At 43.9% G+C, this 27,440-nt stretch overlaps 1 protein-coding gene across 2 annotated transcripts; it reads right to left on the reverse strand.

Annotated features, from left to right (window-relative positions):
- Positions 1–478: 478 nt before the first annotated feature.
- LOC106603569 (solute carrier organic anion transporter family member 2B1) lies at positions 479–27,153 on the reverse strand. 2 transcript variants are annotated; one of them, XM_014197427.2, is made up of 15 exons: positions 27,005–27,153; positions 21,202–21,290; positions 15,532–15,669; positions 15,124–15,286; positions 14,780–15,004; positions 14,181–14,279; positions 7,630–7,760; positions 6,906–7,002; positions 6,503–6,667; positions 5,131–5,320; positions 4,882–5,032; positions 4,253–4,410; positions 3,165–3,229; positions 2,629–2,749; positions 479–2,376 (listed from the first exon to the last, which is right to left on the reverse strand). In XM_014197427.2, the coding sequence occupies exons 1-15, from the start codon at positions 27,054–27,056 to the stop codon at positions 2,190–2,192; spliced, it is 2,031 nt and encodes a 676-aa protein (XP_014052902.2). In that variant the 5' UTR covers positions 27,057–27,153; the 3' UTR covers positions 479–2,189. The 2 variants fall into 2 exon arrangements, with proteins under 2 accessions (XP_014052902.2, XP_014052903.2); XM_014197428.2 differs by lacking the exon at positions 27,005–27,153 and adding an exon at positions 20,865–20,999.
- Between the last annotated feature and the right edge of the window lie 287 nt (positions 27,154–27,440).

The raw sequence follows: 27,440 nt of genomic DNA on the forward strand, positions 1-27,440 counted from the left end.
AGTGTGTTCTGGATAGAGTTGCAAAATTCCCTGGTTTTCCCGAAACGCCGGTTGGAGGATTCTCAGAATCAGGAGGGAATAAGCAAGAAATTCAGAATCTTTCAAGCAGTACTTCTGGAAAACCAGGGAATTTATTAAAAGTTCCTGGAATGTTGAAACCGTGGTTCTGGATTATCTAAGCAGCAGCGTTGTTGGGGTCAGCCAGCATACACACACACACTTAAACACACACAGATAATTCAAGCAGAATGTCTGTCTCTGGTATGACATGAATTGGGCCTCTTTGGTCCTTGCCTCTGCAGGACATGGCAGAATTCTCTGGTGTTAAGTCAGATATTGTGAGATTAAGGTGCATATCACAACATCTTAGGTAGGTCTGGGCAGGTCCCAGTTGAGCAACTCCACACAGTAAATCAGCAAGAGACGGTTGCTCTCCTGGCATGACTCATTTACACAAAGTATGAGGCCTGAACATGTCTGTCTGCTGATAGAGTTTATTAAACTGGTGTGTCATCACTCATGATGGCAGTTAGAAAATCTTGGCTCAGTTATCACAACATCCTCCCTCCACCATTAACTCCCTCCTCTAACTCCTCTCTGAGAGAACAATACTCTCTTCCATGTCACAAGGGTTCACATTAGTTTATAACATTCATGATTTCTTCCCTGTTTGGAAAGGAACTTTAAACTCACAATAGACGCGATAAAGAAGTCAATTGAACTCGACCAAAACAATGTAATTACCATGGATACGCGTGGGGGAAAGATCCCGAGTCTCCTCATTGCCCCACAGCAGAATTATCCTACATTTAGGCTATTGTTTATATGTGTATTTCACACTATGTTGAGGTCAAAATCAGAGTATAATGCTGGTATGGATGTCAACCCCAACACATGTTCATATCTTCATCGGTACCAATTAAATGCATTACAGTTAAAAACGACTTTGACTACCATCAACGATTTCTGTATGCTAACCAGCTTATACAAATAGCAGTTAGCGTTTAGCAGTCACTTCTTCTAAACCTGAAAAGGTTTGCAACAAAAACAGCCAAATATATCAAAATCGGACTTAAGTAACCACATTGTGGGTCTGTTATTTACATCAATCATGACAGATTTGATGAATATCCACTTTGTTAGATCAGATTTGTTGAATGTGCGCCAATCTGATCAATGGAACATCTGCGTTACCACATCTATGCTTGCCTACCATAACTCATTACATGACAAGAGCAATGGAGAAACAGATGCATTGTGCATAAATGTCCATCAAATAAAAATCCCACTGACAAGAATTGTAAGAATACTGTAAACTGTACGTAAAAATATTTACATTATGTTTCACATGATAAGATTCAAAGCATTATATCTTATTGGAGTTGTATAAATGTAAGGCGCTTGCTTACTGAATCTACAATGATCCTTTTCTTTGAAAGTATAAATTCACCATTTTATATTGATTACAAAGGCCAAAAATGCATTTTAAAAAACAAAGAAAAATATATGGTATATACATGTTTCCTAAAAACAACCAACACAACAAGAGTATTGGCTTAGTGGGAGTTTGGTTTTCTAATGCTGTCTTTGGTCTGATCGCTTTAGTCTGGTGGCTCGAGTTGACAAGGTGAAAATTCTGTCAATGTGCCCTTGAGAAAGGCACCCAGGGTTGCCGTACTACTATGGCTGACCCTGTAAAACAACACATGTCACTGCACCTAATCGGTGGATGTGACAATAAAATTCTAATATAAAAAAACATCTAGAGATCTAGGATCAGTTTATAGCAGCTTACACTCGCCATGTCCTAACCTTAAGCATAAGAGAGATGGAAAAAGATCTGACCCTGTATCAGTGGAAAGGGGACCACTCAGACTGGTTCCAGAGAATGACACGCTATGTTACCATGTCTCAGATACAGCACTGGCAGTTTGGGAGCAGTAATAGTGTAGAGATATTTAAACACTCCTCATTGGCCAACAGGAGGAGAGAGAGAAACAGGTCCTCCCATGGACAAAATAGAGGACACAAAGTAAGAGATGGACTCTCCCTGAGAAAGATGCCCACGGAGCGCTTCTCATCTCTGTAGTCTTCATCATGACTCTCTGGAGAATTAGATTGATACATTTTTCTTCTCTGTCTACCCAGCTTGCAATTCAGTTCAATTATCTTTCTCTCTCAGTCCTCTCTCATGCTGCCATCCTCTGCAGTTCTTTGGAGGCGGTGTTGTTGTCTGGACTCTTTACTCCGTTCACCACAGTGTATCTCTGTCCCGCCTGCTGGCCTTGTTGTCCTGCCCTATGTCTCAGGATGAGGAGAGAGAGCAGGAAGCAGATGAACGCTCCGCAAACAAATAACACCTGCAGTCCCAGGAACCTGGCCATAAAAGAGATGGAATCTGTAAATATCATACATCCAAGATATTCTGTATACTCTATAACAGACCTGCGTCTAATACATACTGTATGGCAAATACTTTCAAAAAATGGAGCTGCGCTTGATTTAGTTTGCCTGGTAAAATGGTCCCAAAAGTGCAATGGAATGGTCCCAAAAGTGCAAACTCTAAGTATGGCTGACATGGAGGCATGAGTCATTGTGCAGGTGGAGGGTATATCTGCTGGTGCTTGCCTCTGTCTGAAGAGGTCCATGTTGTAGTAGTGACATGATGTGTTCCTCCCACACTTCTTCCCCCAGAGGATACAGGTGGTGTCTATGGCAATGCCATACAGGACTGGGGCTGGCAGGAATGCTGGAAACACACACGTACACCAATTACAAATACACATCCATGTGAACATGCACACACAGACATGCACTCACGCACGCATGTGCACACACATACACAATTGGCTGAGAGGCTGTGAGATGATTCTTCTTGAGTGGCAGTGTTGATATGTGTCATTGTGCCGTAGAGATGTGTTTTCTGAGTTTACATGGTCCTGCTTCATGTCACCTAACAGGACAGCCAGAGAGGAATTTCGGGGCTGGATTTTTGAAAAGGCATTTTTTCCAAGACGTTTGCTGTTCAAACTGTGGATGTCGAGCAGAAAGGTTGATCACTGTGAAAGTGAATCACTCTGCATTGGTCGTTTATCTACATTTCTTGGAATCCCGGGCCAAAGATGTGATAGTGTGGCTGTCCGGGAAATGTTGATATAACTCACCCAGCATTCTGAAGAGCATGTACTGAACTCCCACCGCAAAAGACTTATCCTCTGCTCTCACTGTCCTGCAGGGGAGAGAGAGGGAGAGAGCAAGAAGGAAAAAGTGAAGGAGAGGGTAAAGGGGATGAAGAGGGAAAGGGAAAGGATGGGAGCGGGTCAACATCAGTCACAGTAACCGTGCCAGTTCTGGTGTGAAGAACTTACTGACCAGCTGGATGGAGTCTGCGTTTAGCTCAGAGTGAAACCGAACAGCTGAACGGATGCAGTAAATTATGTCAGACGTATCATACACACACACACACACACACACACACACACACACACACACACACACACACACACACACACACACACACACACACACACACACACGCACACACACACACACACACAAGCACAATTGTACACACACACACACTTTGCGTTGCTTAAATATCAATATGTAAAAACTACCCCATCCACTTTATCTTGAAATCTGTGTTGTTGCGTGTGCAGTTGCTGTCTGATAAATGAGAGTGACAGTGTATGAAGAGTTGGTTAAACATCTATAGGTCATGTTTAGCAGACTGTATAAGTGTTACCAGTGAGGAAGCGGAAAGCTCTGTTGTTTATTCCCTCGTTATGTTTGCTATCACACACAGTGCTGACGTGTATGGTTTGTGTGTGTGTGTGTGTGCGTGTGCGTGTGTGTGCGTGTGCGTGTGTGTGCGTGTGCGTGTGCGTGTGTGTGTGTGTGTGTGTGTGTGTGTGTGTGTGTGTGTGTGTGTGTGTGTGTGTGTGTGTGCGTGTGTGTGTCTGGTTTGGGCAGGCTCAAACATGCTGAAATGAAGGAGGAATGCGTTATAACCAACTGAGACATCATGACGGATGATGATGTTATGATACAGCGGCAACTACTGCCTCAGGGCTAAGCAATAGAACTAGTGTCTGTGTCCCAGCAATAATAACTAAGGGAGAGTGTGAGAGAACTCAGATACCTCAGGCTTTACCATGGGGACACGACTGCACATGACTCTCTCTCTATCTCTGTAGGTAGGTAGGTGATTAGTGTGTGTGTTCATATGTATGTGTGTGAGTGTGTTCTGTACCTCAGTATCATCATGTATGATGGCGTCTGTGAGAAGGATGCGATGAAGCAGGTGAGGGCAGAGAGAACCATAAAGGGCAAGAGGAGGTGTTCACAGTTGCTACCGCATGTCCCCGGCAATGCATGGGACCCGTTGATGCAGGCACAGTTTGTGTAGTTCTGTCAGAGAAAGAGTCACATGACATTAACCACCAGCCAATCACCACTGCATCTGGTAGTAACTGTTGGCATAGTAGGTGTGAATGAGAATCACTCATCTCACAAAATAAAAGTACATTATCAAGAAACTGGCTTGATAGTCTCTCTGGCTTCAAGGCAAGGGAATATTCTTCTCCCGAGCTTTGTATGGTGGTGGAGTGTATGTGAGTATTCAGTGTAAATAATACTGAGTCTGGCGGTAAACCCTGTTTTCCATTGAGTAGACATCTGACAGTAAAGCAGAAGTGAAGCCCCTTTAGAGCTGTGTATGTCTGACATGTCTACTTCCTGGAAATTCATAATCTTGGGTTTCTTCATGTTTCTGCATGTTATGTGATTTAGTTGTCTCTCTGTGTTCTTTTTAACCTCTATGATTGGCCTGGGAAAGATAGGATTCAGCCTATTCATGAACAGGCAGGTGTAGTGGTTTACCAGGACTTTGATGGTGTTGTTGTCCTGTACTTTGGTCATGCAGCCTGCATGACAGGGTGATATGAACTCCACCCCGTCTGAGCCACACACTGGGTTAAAAGTCTCGGTCGGACAGGAGCACCCAGCGCTACACCCCAAGGAAACATTTTGTCTGAGAACAGAGGGAGAAAGAGGAATGGTACCTGGTGGAGTACACAATGGCAACTTAAGGCTTCAGTGCTGTTTTAAGGAGAGGTGATGGTAACCTACGTGGTGGGGTAGACACCAGTGACACTCTGTGTGGAGCAGCCGAGGAGGAGGAGAGGCAGAGCGGTGAGGATACACATCAAGATGGCTGCCGTGCACATGAGGGCGGAGCCTCTAGTAGACATACTCAGCCTCCTCATCAGAGCCCCACCTAGCACGATGCCCAGCACCGCTAGAGGGATACTCACCCCACCTACAGGCACACAGAGGTTAAGGATCCGCCCCTTTTTTCCCCATTATCGCCTAAAATGACATACCCAAATCTAACTGCCTGTAGCTCAGGCCCTGAAGCAAGGACATGCATATTCTTGGTACCATTTGAAAGGAAACGCTTTGAAGTTTGTGGAAATGTGAATGTAGGATAATAGAACACAACAGATCTGGTAAAAGATAATACAAAGAAAAAAACAACCATTCTTTTGTAAAACTTTTTAACCATCATCTTTGAAATGCAAGAGAAAGGCCATATTGTATTATTCCAGCCCAGGTACAATTTAGATTAGCAGTGTATGTGCAAAGTTTTAGATTGATCCAATGAACCATTGCATTTCTGTAACAAAGTGTTGTATCAAGACTGCCCAAATGTGCCTAATTTGTTATTAATAAAGCATAACAGTCACTCCGATTTAAGTAGTGAACACGTTCCAGGTCGTGTTTTTTGCAGTCGCCCTGCACATCTCAGAAGATAGATCTCAGAAGACAACATGGTTCCGGAGACATGAGATCTGTGCTGCCTGACTTTGAAAAAGAACCTGGAACGCAACCAGTGTTTCCCCTTACATAGGCAGGGTGGTTCCGCTCTGCCTAGCTCTGTTAAACCCCTCCTAATAATAGTTGGCCTTATTTTGTAGTCATGTAAAATGTTGATATTGGCAGCTTCCGGTGCTGACGCTGGAGATTCTGCGCCCTTCCAAAGAACTAAAACACTGGGGTAAAGGGAAAGTAAATCCCATCCAGATTTGACCCTGCTATAAACAGTAGTGGGTGGCAGGGGTTTGATTGCCTGTGCTCTGCAGGCAATCTTCTGGAATGATTACCTCCAGTTGCTCAATAGCAGTGTTTCTGTGGTAGAATTCCATGCTCTCTGTGCTATTCATAGACCCCTGGAGAGTTGGAGCATACTCTATTATTCATCTCAGCTAGTATTAAGTGTGTATATGATGTAGTATTACCCATATTTCTTGTTCCCATCAGACCTGAGTCAAATACATATGCCAAATACTTAAGTTTTGCAGATTGGATTTTAAAGTAATAACTCTCCATTGAGTGGAATTTTCATTTGGTCCATTGATTCTATTTTTTTTTTTTATTAGACAAACCCTAACCTTAATCTAAATCAAGATGTTTCACAGAGATAATGAATAATTTCTCTCACCGATCATCATGTTGGAGAAGGAGGCAGTCTGGGTGAACTGGCGTTCTATGAACTTGGCCATAAAGGTGGCGAGGCCGGCTACCATCGCTGCCAGGTGGACCTGTGCCAGCACCACCAAAAGGTAGATGGGGTTCCGCATGGTCCGCAGGGCGATACGGGGGAAACCTGGGAGAGAGAGGGGGAGGGAGGGAGAGGGGGGCTAATGGCTAATGACCTCACTGCTTAAGACAATATTTACCATGGGGGTTGCAACAATAGAGGAAGAGAGAGGACACAATGTGACCACTTCTGCTTTTTATATACTATCAGTATGTATATCAGTGACTGTCACCCTTAATGCTCTGTAGTCACCCACAGACCCAGTGAAAAGAAATGTGGATGTGGTTTTATAAAAGTGTCTCACTTTTGAGAAACTGTGTGAGGGTGAGTTCCTGGACGGGGTCTGGCAGTGGTTTCTTTTCCTCTTCTGCTCTGGGCTCGGTGGCATCGCCTCCAGTTTCCTAACCAGGGGAGAGAAAGAACCACACTGCAATTATGCGCTGTACCTGTATTACAACAGATTAGAGTTTGATCATGGCACTGCAAACATGCAATCCTGTCATTATTGCATTAACTCTCTAATAGCCTTTGTCAGGTCTAGGGAACATGATGTGGGAAAGAGAGAGTTTTGCCTACAAGATCTCTGATTGCGAAATGGTAACATTTAAAGTGTATGAAACACTGCAGTGCACTCAAGTTACACGGCAAGCTTTAGAGCTTTTAAAGCCTTGGCCAGCGTTCAAGAGACTATGTGTGTGTGTGTGTGTTTGTGTGTGTGTGTATGCTATGCTATTGAGCAAGACCTGGCACAATGATTCTTCTTTGTGCCAGATGACTGATGAGAGAAACATGAACCAAAGACTCAACCTCTTTTGAAACATTCCCTTACAGAATGATAGATATCAACCAGGACCTTATTCAACAAGGTCAAACCTCACTCTTTCTCTGAACCACATTTTTTCTATAAGAGAAGATTGTTCAACTTTCATTACATTTTCTTAGTTAATGCTTAATAAGACATAAAGTCAATCAATCACAAATATATATCATGACAGTTACAACGTCTCAGCTTGTATCCCATACTACACCTCTTTGGGCATCTGCCGGGGGAAGAAGAGGTAGGGCAGTGAGGTGAGGAAGAGGAAGGAGGCTGCCACCAAGAAGCCTAGCCACCAGGCTCCCACCCAGCGAGGGTCTCTTCGCTCCAGACCTATCTGATCTGCAGAGAGGAGAAAGACATGTTACTGTATTAGTGACAAAGTATTCATAAATAATAAAATAACAATATTCAATCAACTATTCAATTAAATAACCAATGCAATCAAAGGTACTGTATGAGAACACTTCCTGGTTTAAAACGTTATAACCTTTTGAAAAAATGTTGATATTAGGAAAGAAAGTACATTTTTGTCCTTGGCATTTTTCAACAGAACATTGAATCTCTTTCTAACTGACCGCAGCTTCCAGGAAGAAGTCATTTTCTCTTTCACTGTGAGAAACTCCACATTCATTCTATGTGACTAAAGTGAAAGACTGAGTAAATGAGGTCATACCAGCTGTTCAGAGAGCCGAGATTCCAGTTAAGAACATATTTTCCTCCAAAAAGGGAATAAGCTAATTTCTATAACAGAAATTCGTCTGATATCATGCACTTTTCTACAGAAGTAAATAACTATAGATATGCACCAACATACCCCCACACACGCCATACACACACGCACATACATACATACTTCAGCAGGCGTTTGAACATGTCCCCAATCACTAACGATACTCTCACACCTTGATAAATGAGATGCATCAAACTGGAAGGACGAGATCAATGACATGAAACTGGAAAGACAGGACACTGGTCCATGACCATGACTGGGATAAATCCAGTTTCTGAGGTGTCTGAAGCATTGCAGGGAAAGCTGTGGTTCACACAGAATGAGGTGGATTGGAAAGTCCTTGATAAAAACCTGCTCCAGAGCGCTCAGGTCCTTATGACTGGGGCAAAGGTTCACCTTCGAATAGGACAATGACCCTAAGCACACAGCCAAGACAACACATGAGTGACTTCGGGACAAGTCTCTGAATGTCCTTGAGTGGCCCAGCCAGACCTGACAGAGCTTGAGAGGGTCTGCAGAGAAGAATGGGAGAAATACCCCAAATACAGGTGTGCCAATCTTGTAGTGTCATACCCAAGAACACTCAAGGCTGTAATCGCTGCCAAAGGTGCTTCAACAAAGTACTGAGTAAAGGGTCTGAATACTTATGTAAATGTGATATTTCAGCTTATTATTTTCAATACACTTGCAAAAAATTCTAAAACTTGTTTTTGCTTTGTCATTATGGGGTATTGTGTGTAAATTGATGAGAACAAAAAGAACAATTTAATACATTTTGGAATGAGGCTGCAATGTAACAAATGCACTATATATGTTTGCCCGTTAGAATTCACAGGAGTGGAGTAAGGATAACATGGTCGTTATCATCAACATTATTCCAGCTAGTCTCCATTAAACCCTGTTTATTAAAACACAATCATTCAGAGTTTTATTTCGGCTTGTAAAGGAAACTATAAGAGGAGGACCTCCAGGCTGTATCATAACCGGCCGTGATTGGGAGTCCCATAGGGCGGCGCACAATTGGCCCAGCATCATTGGCCGGTGTAGGCCGTCATTGTAAATAAGAATTTGTTCTTAACTGACATTCCTTAAAAGTTAAATAATAAATAAATTGTAAATAAGAATATGTTCTTAACTGACTTTCCATAAAGGTTAAATAATAAATGCTTCAACCACAACCCTAACCCATATCAGCTCCGGATGAGACACTCCTGACATGCTGTGAACATCTGAGGACCTCCTGGGTGTGAGTGTGTGAGTGTGTGTGAGTGAGTGAGTGAGTGAGTGAGAGTGAGAGTGAGAGTGTGAGAGTGAGAGTGAGAGTGAGAGTGAGAGAGAGAGAGACCTGGCACATTTGGTTCCTTGGAAGTTGTAGGAACATGTGTTTTTGGTTTCAGATTGGTTCCGGGAACGAAGCCCTAACTTTCCTGACCGGTAAAAGTTGTAGGGAGATTTTCCGTGAAGGTTTTAATAAAGCTCTGAGAATGGAAATGATCGTATTTAAAGGTAAATACAGTTCCTTCGGAAAATATTCACAAACCTCGGCTTTTTCCTAATTTTGTTTTGTTACAGCCTACACATAATACCCCACAATGTCAAAGTGGAATTATGTTTTTAGAAATGTTTACAAATTCATTAAAAATGAAAAGCTTAAATGTCTTGAGTCAATAAGTATTCAACCCCTTTGTTATGGCAAGCCTAAATAAGTTGAGGGTTAAACATCTACTTAACAAGTTAATAAGTAGCATGGACTCACTCTGTGTGCAATTATAGTGTTTAACATTATTTTGAATGACTGACTACCTCATCTCTGTATACCTCATACATTGTAGTTACTCTGCAATACTAACCGAAACCACAGATTGAAAAGAAGGAAACCCGTACAAAATATTCCAAAACACGCATCCTGTTTGCAATAAGGCACTAAAGTGAAACTGCAAAGAATTCGGCAAAGAAATTCACTTAATGTCCTTAATACAAAGTGTTATGTTTGGGGCAAATCCAACACGTCACTGAGTACCACTCTTCATATTTTCAAAATCCAAATCAAATCAAATGTTATTGGTCACATGCACATGGTTAGCAGATGTTATTGCGAGTGTTGTGAAATGCTTGTGCTTCTAGTTCCGACAGTGCAGCAATATCTAACATGTAATCTAACAATTCCACATCAACTACCTAATACACACAAATCTAAGTAAGGAATGGAATAAGAATATATGCATATAAATATATGGATGAGCAATGACAGAGCGGCATAGGCAAGATGCAATAGATGGTATAAAATACAGTATATACATATGAGATGAGTAATGCAAGATATGTAAACATTATTAAAGTGGCATTATTAAAGTGACTAGTGATCCATTTATTAAAGTGGCCAATGATTTGAGTCTGTATGTAGGCAGCAGCCTCTCTGTGTTAGTGATGGCTGTTTAACAGTCTGATGGCCTTGAGATAGACCCTGCTTTTTAGTCTCTCAGTCCCAGCTTTGATGCACCTGTACTGACCTCGCCTTCTGGATGGTGGCGGGGTGAACAGGCAGTGGCTCGGGTGGTTATTGTCCATAACAAGCATGTTATGGGTATGCTTGTCATCAGCAAAGACTAGGGAGTTTTTTTTCGGATAAAAGAAACGGAATAGAGCTAAGCACATGCAAAATCCTAGAGGAAAACTTGGTTCAGTCTGCCTTCCAACAGAAACTAGGAAACAAAATCACCATTCAGCAGGACAATAACATAAAACACAAATATACACTGGCTTAGTTACAGTTTTGACTTAAATCGGCTTGAACATCTATGGAAAGACTTGAAAATGGCTGTCTAGCAATGATCAACTACAAACTTGACAGAGCTTGAATAATTTTTTTAAGAATAATGTGCAAATATTCTACAATCCAGGTGTACAAAGCTTCAATAAGATTTAAGTAGGATTGATCTAGGATTTCTTTTTATCATAAAAATACACCAGAGTCCTTGCCAATGACAAACATTCCCAAGAACATGATGCAGCCACCAGCATGGTTGAAAATATGAAGAGTGGTCCTCAGTGATGTGTTGTTGGATTTCCCTAAAGATAACACTTTGTATTCAGGACATCTTTGCCACATTTTTAGTGCCTTATTGCAAACAGGATGCATGTTTTGTAATATTTTTTATTCTGTACAGGCGTCCTTCTTTTCACTCTGTCATTTAGGTTAGTATTGTGGAGTAACTACAATGTTGTTGATCCATCCTCAGTTTTTTCCTATCAGAGCCATTAAACTGTTTTAAAGTCCCCATTGGCCTCATGGTGAAATCCATGAGCGGTTTCCTTCCTCTCCGGCAACTGAGTTAGGAAGGACGTCTGTATCTTTGTAGTGACTAGCTGTATTGATACGTCATCCAAAGTGTAATTAATAACTTCACCATGCTCTAAGGGATATTCAATGCTTGCTTTTTTTTACCCATCTACCAATAGGCGCCCTTCTTCACGAGGCATTGGTAAACATCGCTGGTCTTGGTGGTTGAATCTGTGTTTGAAATTCTCTGCTCAACTAAGGGACCTTACAAATAATTGTATGTTTGGGGTACAGAGATGAGGTAGTCATTCAAAAATAATTCTAAAAAACACTATTATTGCATATATACATGTATAGAGTGAGTCCATGCAATTTATTATGTGACTTGTAAAGCATATGTTTACTCCTGAACTTATTTAAGCTTGCTATATCTTTTATTTAACCTTTATTTAACGAGGCAAGTCAGTTAAGAACAAATTCTTATTTACAATGATGGCCTACCAAAAGGCAAAAGGCCTCCTGCAGGGGTGGGGGCTGGGATAAAATAAAAATATATAGGACACAACACACATCACGACAAGAGAGACACCACAACACTACATAAAGAGAGACCTAAGACAACAACATAGGATGGCAGCAACACATGACAACACAGCATGGTAGCAACACAACATGACAACAACATGGTAGAAACACAACATGACAACAACATGGTAGCAAAACAGCATGGCAGAAGCACAACATGATAGCAGCACAAAACATGGTTCAAACATTATTGGGCACAGACATTTACATTTAAGTCATTTAGCAGACGCTCTTATCCAGAGCGACTTACAAATTGGTGCATTCACCTTATGATATCCAGTGGAACAACCACTTTACAATAATGCATCTAAATCTTTTAAGGGGGGGGTTAGAAGGATTACTTTATCCTATCCCAGGTATTCCTTAAAGAGGTGGGGTATCAGGTGTCTCCGGAAGGTGGTGATTGACTCCGCTGTCCTGGCGTCGTGAGGGAGCTTGTTCCACCATTGGGGTGCCAGAGCAGCGAACAGTTTTGACTGGGCTGAGCGGGAACTGTGCTTCCTCAGAGGTAGGGGGGCCAGCAGGCCAGAGGTGGATGAACGCAGTGCCCTTATTTGGGTGTAGGGCCTGATCAGAGCCTGAAGGTATGGAGGTGCCGTTCCCCTCACAGCTCCGTAGGCAAGCACCATGGTCTTATAGCGGATGCGAGCTTCAACTGGAAGCCAGTGGAGAGAGCGGAGGAGCGGGGTGACGTGAGAGAACTTGGGAAGGTTGAACACCAGACGGGCTGCGGCGTTCTGGATGAGTTGTAGGGGTTTAATGGCACAGGCAGGGAGCCCAGCCAACAGCGAGTTGCAGTAATCCAGACGGGAGATGACAAGTGCCTGGATTAGGACCTGCGCCGCTTCCTGTGTGAGGCAGGGTCGTACTCTGCGAATGTTGTAGAGCATGAACCTACAGGATCGGGTCACCGCCTTGATGTTAGTGGAGAACGACAGGGTGTTGTCCAGGATCACGCCAAGGTTCTTAGCACTCTGGGAGGAGGACACAAGGGAGTTGTCAACCGTGATGGCGAGATCATGGAACGGGCAGTCCTTCCCCGGGAGGAAGAGCAGCTCCGTCTTGCCGAGGTTCAGCTTGAGGTCGTGATCCGTCATCCACACTGATATGTCTGACAGACATGCAGAGATGCGATTCACCGCCTGGTTATCAGAAGGGGGAAAGGAGAAGATTAATTGTGTGTCGTCTGCATAGCAATGATAGGAGAGACCATGTGAGGATATGACAGAGCCAAGTGACTTGGTATATAGCGAGAATAGGAGAGGGCCTAGAACAGAGCCCTGGGGGACACCAGTGGTGAGAGCGCGTGGTGCGGAGACAGATTCTCGCCACGCCACCTGGTAGGAGCGACCTGTCAGGTAGGACGCAATCCAAGCGTGGGCCGCGCCGGAGATGCCCAACTCGGAGAGGGTGGAGAGGAGGATCTGATGGTTCACAGTATCAAAGGCAGCAGATAGGTCTAGAAGGATGAGAGCAGAGGAGAGAGAGTTAGCTTTAGCAGTGCGGAGAGCCTCCGTGACACAGAGAAGAGCAGTCTCAGTTGAATGCCCAGTCTTGAAACCTGACTGATTAGGATCAAGAAGGTCATTCTGAGAGAGATAGCAGGAGAGCTGGCCAAGGACGGCACGTTCAAGAGTTTTGGAGAGAAAAGAAAGAAAGGATACTGGTCTGTAGTTGTTGACATCGGAGGGATCGAGTGTAGGTTTTTTCAGAAGGGGTGCAACTCTCGCTCTCTTGAAGACATTCAGCACAAAGGGCAAGAAGGTAGAGACAATAATACATCACGTGAATCAGCCACGACTGTCAGTAAGAGTGTCCATGATTGAGTCTTTGAATGAAGAGACGGAGATACAACTGTCCAGTTTGAGTGTTTTTTGCAGCTCGTTTCAGTCATACTGTATCAAAGTGGTTGAATACCTATTGACTCAAGACATTTCAGCTTTTCAATTTTAATTAATTTAAAGCAGAATTCCACTTTGACATTATGCCATTATGGGGTATTATGTGTAGGCCAGTGACACAAAATCTCAAATTTAATCAATTTTAAATTCAGGCTATAACACAACAAGACGTGGGAAAAAGTCAAGGGGTGTGAATACTTTCTGATGGCACTGTAGAAATGACAGAAAGTGTCACAGTATGATGCATTTGTGTATGTGCTCACCTTTGGACATCTTGTCAATGTCGACATAAAAGCTCAACATGAAGGAGCCCATCATAAAGCCAAAAGCAGGACCAATAGACGTGACAGCCAGGAGGATACCTGCAGGGGGGAACCACAGTCAGACATGTCACCCCTGTTGTGGGATCAATATACTGACACAGAAAAGAATGCTTATCGTTTGGTTTCACCCCAGATCATACTTCGAAGTTGATGAAAATAAAATAAAAGACTGCCCATTGTTTGCTGATCTCAAGTTTCATTGTATCATAAAGATTACACACATGACATTCCCTTGAGAGCAGCAAAACAATGAGTGCATACAAAACATTCACTTTAGTTTCATTACTATTTTTCCACATCCTGCACCAGGGTTATGTGTGATATTCCTAATCTAACTCCTTCTAATGTCCCTGCAAGTATTCTCAGAATTGGAGGGGATTGAGTGGAACGTTAGAGAAGAATGATGCAACTCTCCATTTTAAAAAACCAACAGTGATACTATTGATTCCTAGTTTAAAAACCCCAAAGACCTGCATCAGAATGTATATTTCCTGTATTTCAAGAATTTCCTGTTTCCCAGTCACTCCCAGTGCTCATACCGAGGTAGAGAGGAGAGTTCCTCTTGCTGGCATGGTCATCAATGTAGGAGATTCCGAAGGGTTGTATGGGAACGCTGCCGATTCCCAGGAGTAGCTGTCCTAGGAGCAGGAGTGGGAATACTCCCTGCTGGGATTGACTCTCCTGCTGAGTGCAGCTATGATTGGACAAGGGTGATTGGAAAGAGCTCTCTAATTGGCAGAGGCCAGAGTCGTCCTCCTTGGATTCTATGGAACACAGGTAGAAGTAGGAAGGAGTTGAGAGTTAGGTGATAACTACTATTTTTGTTTTGAGATTCAAACAAATATATGTATGTACTGTATGTGTGTGTGTGTATGTGACTTACCGCTGATGTGGTCTGTGTACTGGTAGGGGCCACTGATGAAATGAGGCATGGCCATTATCAGAGCAGCCAGACTGACCACCAGTGCCCCTCCACCAATGAACCGTGGTCTGTGGACACGGCTACCAAAGAAACTAACAAACACTATTAGGACTATGTTCCCCACCTACACACACACATAAACACACACACACAGAATCATGAGCACAACACAATCACTGAAACACAAACATTAACACACTCATGTGCCCACTCTCACATGTAAACATTTAAAGTATACAATTTTTTCATATATAAATAAAAAGAATAATCTGAACCTATATGGATCTGGAATTTATCAGTCAATCTTCCTATTATCTTGATCAGCCCAAACGAGTGGTGGGATAGGGTCAGGGTAAGGTTTAGGCTTACCTCATTGAAGGATGCCAAGATGCCAGACTTCTGGCTAGAGAAGCCATAGCGTCTCTCTATGGTGGAGATGGAGCTCTTCAGATATCCAGACACCAACAGCTGGGTCAGCTGGAGCATGCCATGGCACAGCACAAATAACTGGAGAGACAGGAGAGAGAGGATAGAGAGGAAAGGGAGAGAGAGTTTGAAAACCATGGTATATCATTTGTTTATGGTTTCATCAGTATGCAGACAGACTGTAGATACATGAAGTGTATCAAAAATGTTGTTCCCAGCTTACTCTAAGTAGTAAATAATATGATCTGATCAATGAACTACAGAGAGCTCCAAAGTCTGATTGAAATATTCAGGAGAACATCTTGTTCCACACGGGGCACTACGTCTAGTTGCACATTTGACACCTTTATGTAAAGAAAGTATGTAATGCAACAAAACATATTGCTACAGTAGTCAAGAGGGTCTGGAGGCCTATGAGTAACTTTATGAGGATTTTCACAACCAGAGCAAAATCTGTTACATACAGTACCAGTCAAAGTTTGGACACAGCTATTCATTCAAGGGTTTTTCTTTATTTTTTACTATTTCTACATTAAAGAAAATAGTGAAGACATCACAACTATGAAATAACACATATGGAATCATGTAGTAACCAAAAAAGTGTTAAACAAATGAAAATATATTTTAGATTTTAGATTTTTTTACAGTAGCCACCCTTTGCCTTGATGACAGCTTTGCACACTCTTGGCATTCTCTCAAATTCTCACACCCTGATCTGATTCACCTGTCTTTGTGTCTGTCTCTACCCCCCTCCAGGTTTTGCACATCTTCCTCATTATCCACAGTGTACTTACACCTGTGTTCTCTGTTTGTCTGTTGCCAGTTCGTTTTGTTTCGTCAAGTCTACCAGCGTCTTTTTCTGTGCTCCTGGCGTTCTCTAATTCCTGGTTTCCTGGTTTTGACCATTCTGCCTGCCTTGACCCTGATTCTGCTTGTCGTTCTGTACCTTGCCATACCACCCTGGATTACTGAACTCTGCCTACCCTGACCCTGACCCTGAGCCAGCCTGCTGTTCTGTACCTATCGGACTCTGCTCTGGACTACTGACCTCTGCCTGCCCTTGACCTGTTGTTTGCCTGCCCCCTTGTTTGAGTAATAAACTTTTGTTACTTCAAAACTGTCTGCATCTGAGTCTTCTCCTGAGCCTTGACAGTAGGTGTGTCAACTTTTGACTGGTACTGCACCTGTAGTACAAGCTGCCTATCCCTCATTTTTTTTAAAGTAATTCTTAATTTGCTGAGGTACAGTTTTATTGTAATACAAGTGCATTCATGAGGCAGTAGACTCATAAAACAGTGTAGTTAACCTGTTAGGGCTAGGGGGCAGTATTGACACGGCCGGATAAAAAACGTACCCGATTTAATCTGGTTACTACTCCTGCCCAGTAACTAGAATATGCATATAATTATTGGCTTTGGATAGAAAACACCCTAAAGTTTCTAAAACTGTTTGAATGGTGTCTGTGAGTATAACAGAACTCATATGGCAGGCCAAAACCTGAGAAGATTCCATGCAGGAAGTTGCCTGTCTGACAAGTTGTGTTTCATCTTGGCTCTTTTTATTGAAGTCTGAGGATCTTTGCTATAACGTGACACTTCCTACGGCTCCCATAGGCTCTCAGAGCCCGGGAAAAAGCTGAACGATATCGAGGCAGCCTCTGGCTGAAACACACTATCGCGTTTGGCAAGTGATCAGAGTACTATGGGCTTAGGCGCGTGCCCGGGTCGACCCCATGCTTTATTTTCTTTCGTCTGTTTACCTAAACGCAGATTCCCGGTCGGAATATTATCGCTTTTTTATGAGAAAAATGGCATAAAAATTGATTTTAAACAGCGGTTGACATGCTTCGATGTACGGTAATGGAATATTTAGAAATGTTTTGTCACGAATTGCGCCATGCTCGTCACCCTTATTTACCCTTTTGGATAGTGTCTTGAACGCACGAACAAAACACCGCTATTTGGATATAACAATGGATTATTTGGGACCAAACCAACATTTGTTATTGAAGTAGAAGTCCTGGGAGTACAGGCCTCGGTGTAATGCTCATTCCTTCAACGATAAACGTGAATCCGACCATCACCCCTGGTGAGACAAAACCGTGACTCGTCAGTGAAGAGCACTTTTTGCCAGTCCTGTCTCTGGTCCAGCGACGATGGGTTTGTGCCCATAGGCAACGTTGTTGCAAGTGATGTCTGGTGAGGACCTGCCTTACAACAGGCCTACAAGCCCTCAGTCCAGCCTCTCTCAGCGTATTGCGGACAGTCTGAGCACTGATGGAGGGACTGTGTGTTCCTGGTGTAACTCGGGCAGCTGTTGTTGCCATCCTGTACCTGTCCCGCAGGTGTGATGTTTGGATGTACCGACTCTGTGAAGGTGTTGTTACACATGGTCTTTCACTGCGAGGATGATCAGCTGTCCGTCCTGTCTCCCTGTAGCGCTGTCTTAGGCGTCTCACAGTACGGACATTGCAATTTATTGCCCTGGCCACATCTGCAGTCCTCATGTCTCCTTGCAGCATGCCTAAGGCACGTTCACGCAGATAAGCAGGGAACCTGGGCATCTTTCTTTTGGTGTTTTTCAGAGTCAGTAGAAAGGCCTCTTTAGTGTCCTAAGTTTTCATAACTGTGACCTTAATTGCCTACCGTCTGTAAGCTGTTAGTGTTTTAACGAACGTTCCACAGGTGCATGTTCATTAATTGTTTATGGTTAATTTAACAAGCATGGGAAACAGTGTTTAAACCCTTTACAATGAAGAACTGTGAAGTTATTTGGATTTTTACTAATTATCTTTGAAAGACAAGGTCCTGAAAAAGGGACGTTTATTTTCTTGCTGAGTTTAGATGCACATCTTAAATCCGGTTACAGACCAGTTAACTAGGCCTAAGACCCCTAGACTTAGCGAGTGCAACAATATTAGCAGGCTAGTTAATCGGTTTCATAAGAGTGTCTAGAAGCTTTCCCATGCATACCCCATTCAGAGGACATGTTTATGTGTTTCTAAATCTGGAAACAATACAAGGATGTGCTGAAAACACCAGGAAACACAACCCCACCTGGGACTATAGAGAAAAACCACAGTACAGGATGCCAAAACATCAATGTTTTCACTACAGTAAGAAATAAACTAAATTACAGATCGTAAAATAAGGAAGATTCACTCTCTTTCCTCTCTGAAGATCTTTCTTTCTCCAGTCCCAAAACATATCCTGTCAATGAAGGTAGGTTAATTTCCTTAATGTTAGCATGCTAGCATGCTTCTCTAACCCTATAAGGTCATCATATCTTGACTCCTGAACAGCAATCTGTAGACACAGATTTTACCTCACTTCCTAGTACTGTCTCAGTTCTGTGACAACACGACCCATAAATCAGACCGATACATTACTTGTATCGTCACAGAAGATCCCACCACAAAAAGACTAAGCAGCGTGGTCCGGAGCAATGGACCTGGGAAGACATCCTGGACGGCAAGGGATCCTGGATGTGGGAGGAGATCGAGGCCGGATGGGATCGCCTCCCATGGGAACAGGTGGAGGCAGCGATAGCAGAGCGGCTACAAGACGAGGAAACTAGCATAGCATCGACGGAAGCACGAGAGGCAGTCCCCAAATTTTTTTTTTGGGGGGGGGGGGGACGGGTAGATTGGCAGAGTCAGGGTGGAGACCTGAGCCAACTCCCCGTGCTTACTGTGGGGAGCGAGTTACTGAGCAAGCACCGTGTTATGCGGTGATTCGCACTGTGTCGCCAGTGCGCATTCACAGCCCTGTGCGCTCTGTGCCAGTGCCCCGCATTTGCCGGGCTAGAGTGAGCATTCAGCCAGGAAGGGTGGTGACAGCTCAGCGCTCCTGGTCTCCAGTACACCTCCTCGGTCCAGGATATCCTGCGCCGGCTCCGCGCACTGTGTCGCCAGTGCGCATTCATAGCCCAGTGCGACCTGTGCCAGCGCCCCGCATTTGCCGGGTGAAAATAAGCATCCAGCCAGGACGGGTTGTCCCAGCTCTACGCTCGAGACCTCCAGTGTGCCTCCACGGCCCAGTATATCCTGTGCCTGCCCCACGTACCTGGCCTCCAGTGAGTCTGTCCAGCCTGGTATGCCCTGTGCCTGCTCCTCGCTCTTGCCCTGAGGTACGTGTCACCAGTCGGGCGCCACCTGTGCCAGCCCCATGCATCAGGCCTCTAGTGCGCCTGCCCAGTGCGGTGTGTCCTGTTCCTGCTCTCCGCACTTGCCCTGAGGTGCGTGTTACCAGTCTGGCGCCACCTGTGCCAGCCCTACGCATCAGGCCTCCAGTGCGCCTTCCCAGTCCAGAGCTTCCGGCGACAGTTCCCAGTCCAGAGCTTCCGGCGACGTCTCCCAGTCCGGAGCCTCCAGCGACGTTCCCCAGTCCGGTGAGACCTGTTCCAGCTCCACGTAAGAAGCCTCCAGTGATGATCCATGGCACAAAGCCTCCAGTGATTGTCCATGGTGCGGAGCCTGCAGTGTTGATCCATGGCACGGAGCCTGCAGCGACGGTCTACAGTCCAGAACCTCCTGAGATGGCCCACAGTCCGGAACCTCCTGAGACGGCCCACAGTCCGGAACCTCCTGAGACGGCCCACAGTCTGGAACCTCCAGCGACGTTCCCCAGTCCGGAGTCTTTGGCGACGGTCCGCAGTCCGGAGTCCGGAGTCTTCGGCGATGGTCCGCAGTCCAGAGTCTCCAGCGGTCAGTCCGCAGTCCAGAGTCTCACGCGGTGGTCTGCAGTCCAGAGTCTCCGGCGGCGGTCTGCAGTCCAGAGCCTCCGGCGATGATCCGCGGTCCGGTTCCTTCGACGACGATCCACTGTCCGGTGTTACAAAAGCGGAGGGATCAGCGGGCGGAGCGGGGGCTACGCCCCGAACTGGAGCCGCCACCATGGGTCGATGCCCACCCGGACCCTCCCCTATAGGTTCAGGTTTGCGGGCGGGAGTCCACACCTTTGGGGGGGTACTGTCACGCCCTGACCTGAGAGAGCCGTTTTTCTCTGTTTGGTTAGGTCAGGGTGCGATATGGGGTGGGCATTCTATGTCATTGTATTTCTTTGTTTTGACTGAGTATGGTTTCCAATCAGAAGCAGCTGTCTATCGTTGTCTCTGATTGGGAATCATACTTAGGCAGCCCTTTTTCCCTCCTTCAGTGTGGGATCTTGTTTTTGTACAGCTCAGTAAAGCCTGCAGAACGTGACGTTTGTTTTCCTTTGTTTGTTGTTTTGATTTAGTGTTCTGAGTTATAATAAATATTAATCATGAGCACTTACCACGCTGCACCTTGGTCTCCTCCTTACGACGGTCATCCCAAGTACTGCTTTTTACCTTTTCATAATCCAAATAGCATCAGTTGCAGCAAGTATGTGAAGAGGTTTTGTCTTGTTAATGTTTTTGATATTGTCCACCTCGCAAATGAGAACCAATCATTTAGGAAGTTGTACACACAACAGCAACAGCCAGACGGTAAAATGCTAATTAGCAGCATCAAGTGGTGTTCTAAAAAGTATGTTACTCTCATGGATTTCTATTCCTTTGCTACTTCTGGTATTGAATTGACATTTGGAGCTAGTTGCAGGTGAAAATGATACATGTAACTCTTGAGCCTACCTTGATGCTGTTGAAGGGGCCCCTGCATCTTGCGGGAGGCATCGACCTCTGTGAATCAGAGTTCAGCTGGAGGTCGCTGGCTGTCATATCTGCAGAGACGGAGGAGAAGCGAGACATCACAATCGCTATTGTTTTCTGGTTTGTGTACTGCCAATGAACTAAGCAGACCAGACCCAGCTGCTAACGCATTGGTGCCTATGGAAGAGTCACCCCTTAAGCAGACCGAAACTGACCATTTTGTCTAATGGTAAACGGCCTGAGTAGGACATCTTAATTTATCCACCGTTGTTGATATCTGTCTGTCACACCTGCCCAACTCACTGATCCGACCCAGGGAATATAAAAAATTATTGTAATGTTTACACTTTCGAAAGTCTCTCAGCCTATTACACAATGTTATGCAAATGAGTTGCTGTATGTGAGGATGTGGGAGGCATGCTGAGAGAGAGTATTTGGGAAGGCATTTAGTGCACCCTAGCACTGACCAGCTGCACAATCTGTTCATTTAAATAAAATACAACTTGATTATTTCATGGTAAATCAGTGTACTAGACTGTTTACGCTAGTCATCAAACAATGTGCAAATTTCGGTGGCCTTCGTTACAATACTATAGAAATTGCACAAGAATTCCAGTCAGACTATATTCCTTGTACTCTGGTTAATGTGTATCCTCAATCTTTATACTCACTTTGTATCTCTATACTTCGGACTTCTGCTTACTTTAATCTCTGCTGGTGTTATGTATCTACTGCTATTGTTTAATGCAGATGTGCAATTCATTTAAATCATATTGAGACACAGTGCTCTGTGTTAGTATTCAGATTGAAGAGAAATGATCTGCATTTCCATAAGAATGGGAAAAAGAGCTGTGTTTCCCTGTGCGTGGTCAGGTTTCCTGTATACCCAGGCAGGCGTGTTATATGACTTGAGAAGGGGAGTTTTATGCTCTATCAAAGTGCACATGTCTGCAGCTCCATGGTGTTTAACAGAAACAGCTGGAGATCCTCCAGGACTACAGATATAGGATTTTAATTTGCACCAGTTTGCTACATCACGTGTGCGCATGAGTTGCATGTGGTTGTCTGTGTAGGAGAGAAATATCTCTGGATTACAGATATTAAGATAACCTTGACTCCCAAGTAACTCTCACTCACTCATATTGCAATGTGTGTGTGTGTGTGTGTGTGTGTGTGTGTGTGTGTGTGTGTGTGTGTGTGTGTGTGTGTGTGTGTGTGTGTGTGTGTGTGTGTGTGTGTGTGTGTGTGTGTGTGTGTGTGTGTGTGTGTATGTTTGTGTGTGTGTGGTTGTACATGTGTGAGATAACATTAACATACCATTTTGACAGCCTTGACTCTAAGCAAATCCCCACTCCAACATGTTGAATCATATTGAAATATGTGTGTGTATGGTACAGATTACTTTTAAGGGGTAAATCCCCCTTGGACTGACTCTGCCTGTTTAGTTTTCCAGTCCAGGGGAGATTCCTGGAATATGGGATGTAGTGTGGTTGTCCATTCTCCCCCACAAATTGCACAATGCTGAGAAAGAGAGGGGGAGTGAGAGAGAAAGAAAAAGAGAGATGAGGACAGACAGACAGACAGACAGACAGACAGACAGACAGACAGACAGACAGACAGACAGACAGACAGACAGACAGACAGACAGACAGACAGACAGACAGACAGACAGACAGACAGACAGACAGACAGACAGACAGACAGACAGACAGACAGACAGACAGACAGACAGATAGATAGATAGATAGATAGATAGATAGATAGATAGATAGATAGATAGATAGATAGATAGATAGATAGATAGATAGTCAATTTGAAAGTCAATGAAAGTCATCACTCCTCCCCTCAAGACTCCCAAGCTGTAATGACATGCTTCCCTCTGAATTGTAACAGTTTGGTAAATTACTGTGCATATTACACACAAGATCAGACCAAACAATGCAGTAAAAAAAAAAAATGATCTGACCTGCAGACCACAAAGAGTAGAGATTGCGTTGCACTGGCCACTGAAACAGACTATGGAGAAGCATTTCCAGATGTGTAACCTTCATTTAACTAGGCAAGTCAGATGCATGACATACTGCAGGGATCATCAACTAGATTCAGCCACGGGCCAATTTTTTTCTTGAGCGGATGGTCGGGGGGGCCGGAACATAATTATACACTGCTCAAAAAAATAAAGGGAACACTTAAACAACATAATGTAACTCCAAGTCAATCACACTTCTGTGAAATCAAACTGTCCACTTAGGAAGCAACACTGATTGACAATAAATTTCACATGCTGTTGTGCAAATGGAATAGACAACAGGTGGAAATTATAGGCAATTAGCAAGACACCCCCAATAAAGGAGTGGTTCTGCAGGTGGGGACCACAGACCACTTCTCAGTTCCTATGCTTCCTGGCTGATGTTTTGGTCACTTTTGAATGCTGGCAGTGCTTTCACTCTAGTGGTAGCATGAGATGGAGTCTACAACCCACACAAGTGGCTCAGGTAGTGCAGCTCATCCAGGATGGCACATCAATGCGAGCAATGGCAAGAAGGTTTGCTGTGTCTGTCAGCGTAGTGTCCAGAGCATGGAGGCGCTACCAGGAGACAGGCCAGTACATCAGGAGACGTGGAGGAGGCCGTAGGAGGGCAACAACCCAGCAGCAGGACCGCTACCTCCGCCTTTGTGCAAGGAGGAGCAGGAGATGCACTGCCAGAGCCCTGCAAAATGACCTCCAGCAGGCCACAAATGTGCATGTGTCTGCTCAAATGGTCAGAAACAGACTCCATGAGGGTGGTATGAGGGCCCGACGTCCACAGGTGGGGGTTGTGCTTACAGCCCAACACCGTGCAGGACGTTTGGCATTTGCCAGAGAACACCAAGATTGGCAAATTCGGCACTGGCGCCCTGTGCTCTTCACAGATGAAAGCAGGTTCACACTGAGCACATGTGACAGACGTGACAGAGTCTGGAGACGCCGTGGAGAACGTTCTGCTGCCTGCAACATCCTCCAGCATGACCGGTTTGGCGGTGGGTCAGTCATGGTGTGGGGTGGCATTTCTTTGGGGGGCCGCACAGCCCTCCATGTGCTCGCCAGAGGTAGCCTGACTGCCATTAGGTACCGAGATGAGATCCTCAGACCCCTTGTGAGACCATATCCTGGTGCGGTTGGCCCTGGGTTCCTCCTAATGCAAGACAATGCTAGACCTCATGTGGCTGGAGTGTGTCAGCAGTTCCTACAAGAGGAAGGCATTGATGCTATGGACTGGCCCGCCCGTTCCCCAGACCTGAATCCAATTGAGCACATCTGGGACATCATGTCTCGCTCCATCCACCAACGCCACGTTGCACCACAGACTGTCCAGGACTTGGCGGATGCTTTAGTCCAGGTCTGGGAGGAGATCCCTCAGGAGACCATCCGCCACCTCATCAGGAGCATGCCCAGGCGTTGTAGGGAGGTCATACAGGCACGTGGAGGCCACACACACTACTGAGCCTCATTTTGACTTGTTTTAAGGACATTACATCAAAGTTGGATCAGCCTGTAGTGTGGTTTTCCACTTTAATTTTGAGTGTCACTCCAAATCCAGACCTCCATGGGTTGATAAATTGGATTTCCATTGATTATTTTTGTGTGATTTTGTTGTCAGCACATTCAACTATGTAAAGAAAAAAGTATTTAATAAGATTATTTCTTTCATTCAGATCTAGGATGTGTTGTTTAAGTGTTCCCTTTATTTTTTGGAGCAGTATATATAATTTGTAAACTGGAAATTGACTGCAAGAAGCCCAAACAGATATAATGTTTGACTAAAACATAATAATTTGGGAATACTTGGGAACAGATTTCATAAATTAAAATCACTTGGAGCTGATTTCCTGGTGTTTTTTTATGTCCAACAATGAACATTTCACACACACAAAAAAAAACATATACAGTACTAGTCAAAAGTTTGGACACACCTACTCATTCAAGCGTTTTTCTTTATTTTACTATTTTCTACATTGTATAATAATAGCGAAGACATCAAAACTATGAAATAACACATATTGTAAGTCGCTCTGGATAAGAGCGTCTGCTAAATGACGTAAATGTAAATGCAAATATGGAATCATGTAGTAACCAGAAAAGTGTTAAACAAATCAAAATATATTTTATATTTGAGATTCTTCAAAGTAGCCACCCTTTGCCTTGATGACAGCTTTGCACACTCTTCACATTCTCTCAACCAGCTTCATGTGGTAGTCACCTGGAATTCTTCTCCAAAAGTCTTGAAGTAGTTCCCACATATGCTGAGTACTTGTTGGCTGCTTTTCCTTCACTCAGCGGTCCAACTCATCCAAATGAAGAATTTCTTTGGGTTGCAATCGAGGTGCAGTTACTTGCTAATTTCTGACGCTGGTAACTCTAATGAACTTATCCTCTGCAGCAGACATAACTCTGGGTCTTCCTTTCCTGTGGCGGTCCTCATGAGAGCCAGTTTCATCATAGTGCTTGATGGTTTGAGCTGTTCTTGCCATAATAGGGACTTCGTCTTCTACCAAATAGGGCTATCGTCCGTATACCAACCCTACTGTACCTTGACACAACACAACTGATTGGCTCAAACGCATTAAGAAGGAAAACAATTCCTCATGAAGCTGGTTGAGAGAATGCCAAGAGTGTGCAAAGCTGTCATCAAGGCAAAGGGTGGGCACTTTGAAGAATCTCAAATATATTTTGATTTGTTTAATACATGATGATGTTCACCGGACGTGCTTGTTGCACCCTCGACAACTACTATGATTATTATTATTTGACCATGATGGTCATTTATGAACATTTTAACATTTTAACATCTTGACTATGTTCTGTTATAATATCCACCCTGCACAGCCAGAAGAGGACTGGCCACCCCTCATAGCCTGGTTCCTCTCTAGGTTTCTTCCTAGGTTTTTGGCCTTTCTAGGGAGTTTTTCCTAGGGAGTTTTTCCTAGCCACCGTGCTTCTTTCACATGCTTTGCTTGCTGTTTGGGGTTTTAGGCTGGGTTTCTGTACAGCACTTTGAGAATATCAGCTGATGTACGAAGGGCTATATAAAAATACATTTGATTTGATTTGATTTGATACTACATGATACATGTGTGTTATTTCATAGTTTTGATGTCTTCACTATTATTCTACAATGTAGGAAAATAGTAAAAATAAAGAAAAACCCTTGAATGAGTAGGTGTGTCCAAACTTTCGACTGGTACTGTATATTTTTTTTGCTCATAAAAAACAAACGCCAATTGGGGAACCCTGACTTACCTTGTGTTCCTTCTGTAAAGCAGTATTAAAGGGGCAATGCACTTATGCTGCCATATATAGTGTTTTGTAGGCAGTTGTGTATGTTTGTGCAACACAGGAGTTGTTGTCAGCAGAGATAAGATGAGCAGGAGATAACTACCAAGCAGATGTGGAATGTCATCATAAACAAATACTGAACCATCATTTACCACAACAGCGGGATTGGAATTAAGGGTCATGGAAATAACAACCTTCATTTCAGACTCCTCAAATTCATACACACAAAAACAATACCTTTTAGATGAGGTATTACTAACCCCTTGGTGTTAATTGTTAATTGTAATTGCCCTAAATGCCAGAAGGCCAGTTCAACCACACACATGCTCCAAACAGCAACCTTTCCTTTCACACATATGCTCTACACACTGCATACTAAATGAGATAATAGTGTCTGAGTCCTTACTACTAGAGTTAGTGGATCACAGTTAAAAGCAGTAGTATAGAACAGTACAGTTGTTCACTTACTCTGTAGATGGAGCTGTGGTGTAGTGGTGTTCTCTGTGTCCAGTCCTGTCATAGCGCTATGGTGTAGTGTTGCGTTCAGTATCCACTCCTCATTCACACAGAACACTACTAAGCTTGGAATCCCAGGAGCTCTCACTTGATGAAATAGGCGTGCTTATTGTTGAGGAATTCCATGACCTGAGGTGAGTGGGGCTGGGAGTGGGAGGGGGAATTCTATAGTAAACTGTAGTATCCCTCGATCATGTGTAGTACTTACTATAGAATGTTGTAATATACTAAAGAATACTATAGTAAATACTACAGTATTATCCACAAAAAACAGTTGTAAATACTACGGTAATGTTTGCAAAAACACTACAGTCCGAAAAAACAGTAGACTTTTTTAACTATAGTAAAAACGAAAGTATTTAATTTACATGTACCCTGCCCATTCCCC

Source organism: Salmo salar, chromosome ssa04 (assembly GCF_905237065.1).
Source record: "Salmo salar chromosome ssa04, Ssal_v3.1, whole genome shotgun sequence".
In the NCBI taxonomy this organism is placed as follows: Eukaryota; Metazoa; Chordata; class Actinopteri; order Salmoniformes; family Salmonidae; genus Salmo; species Salmo salar.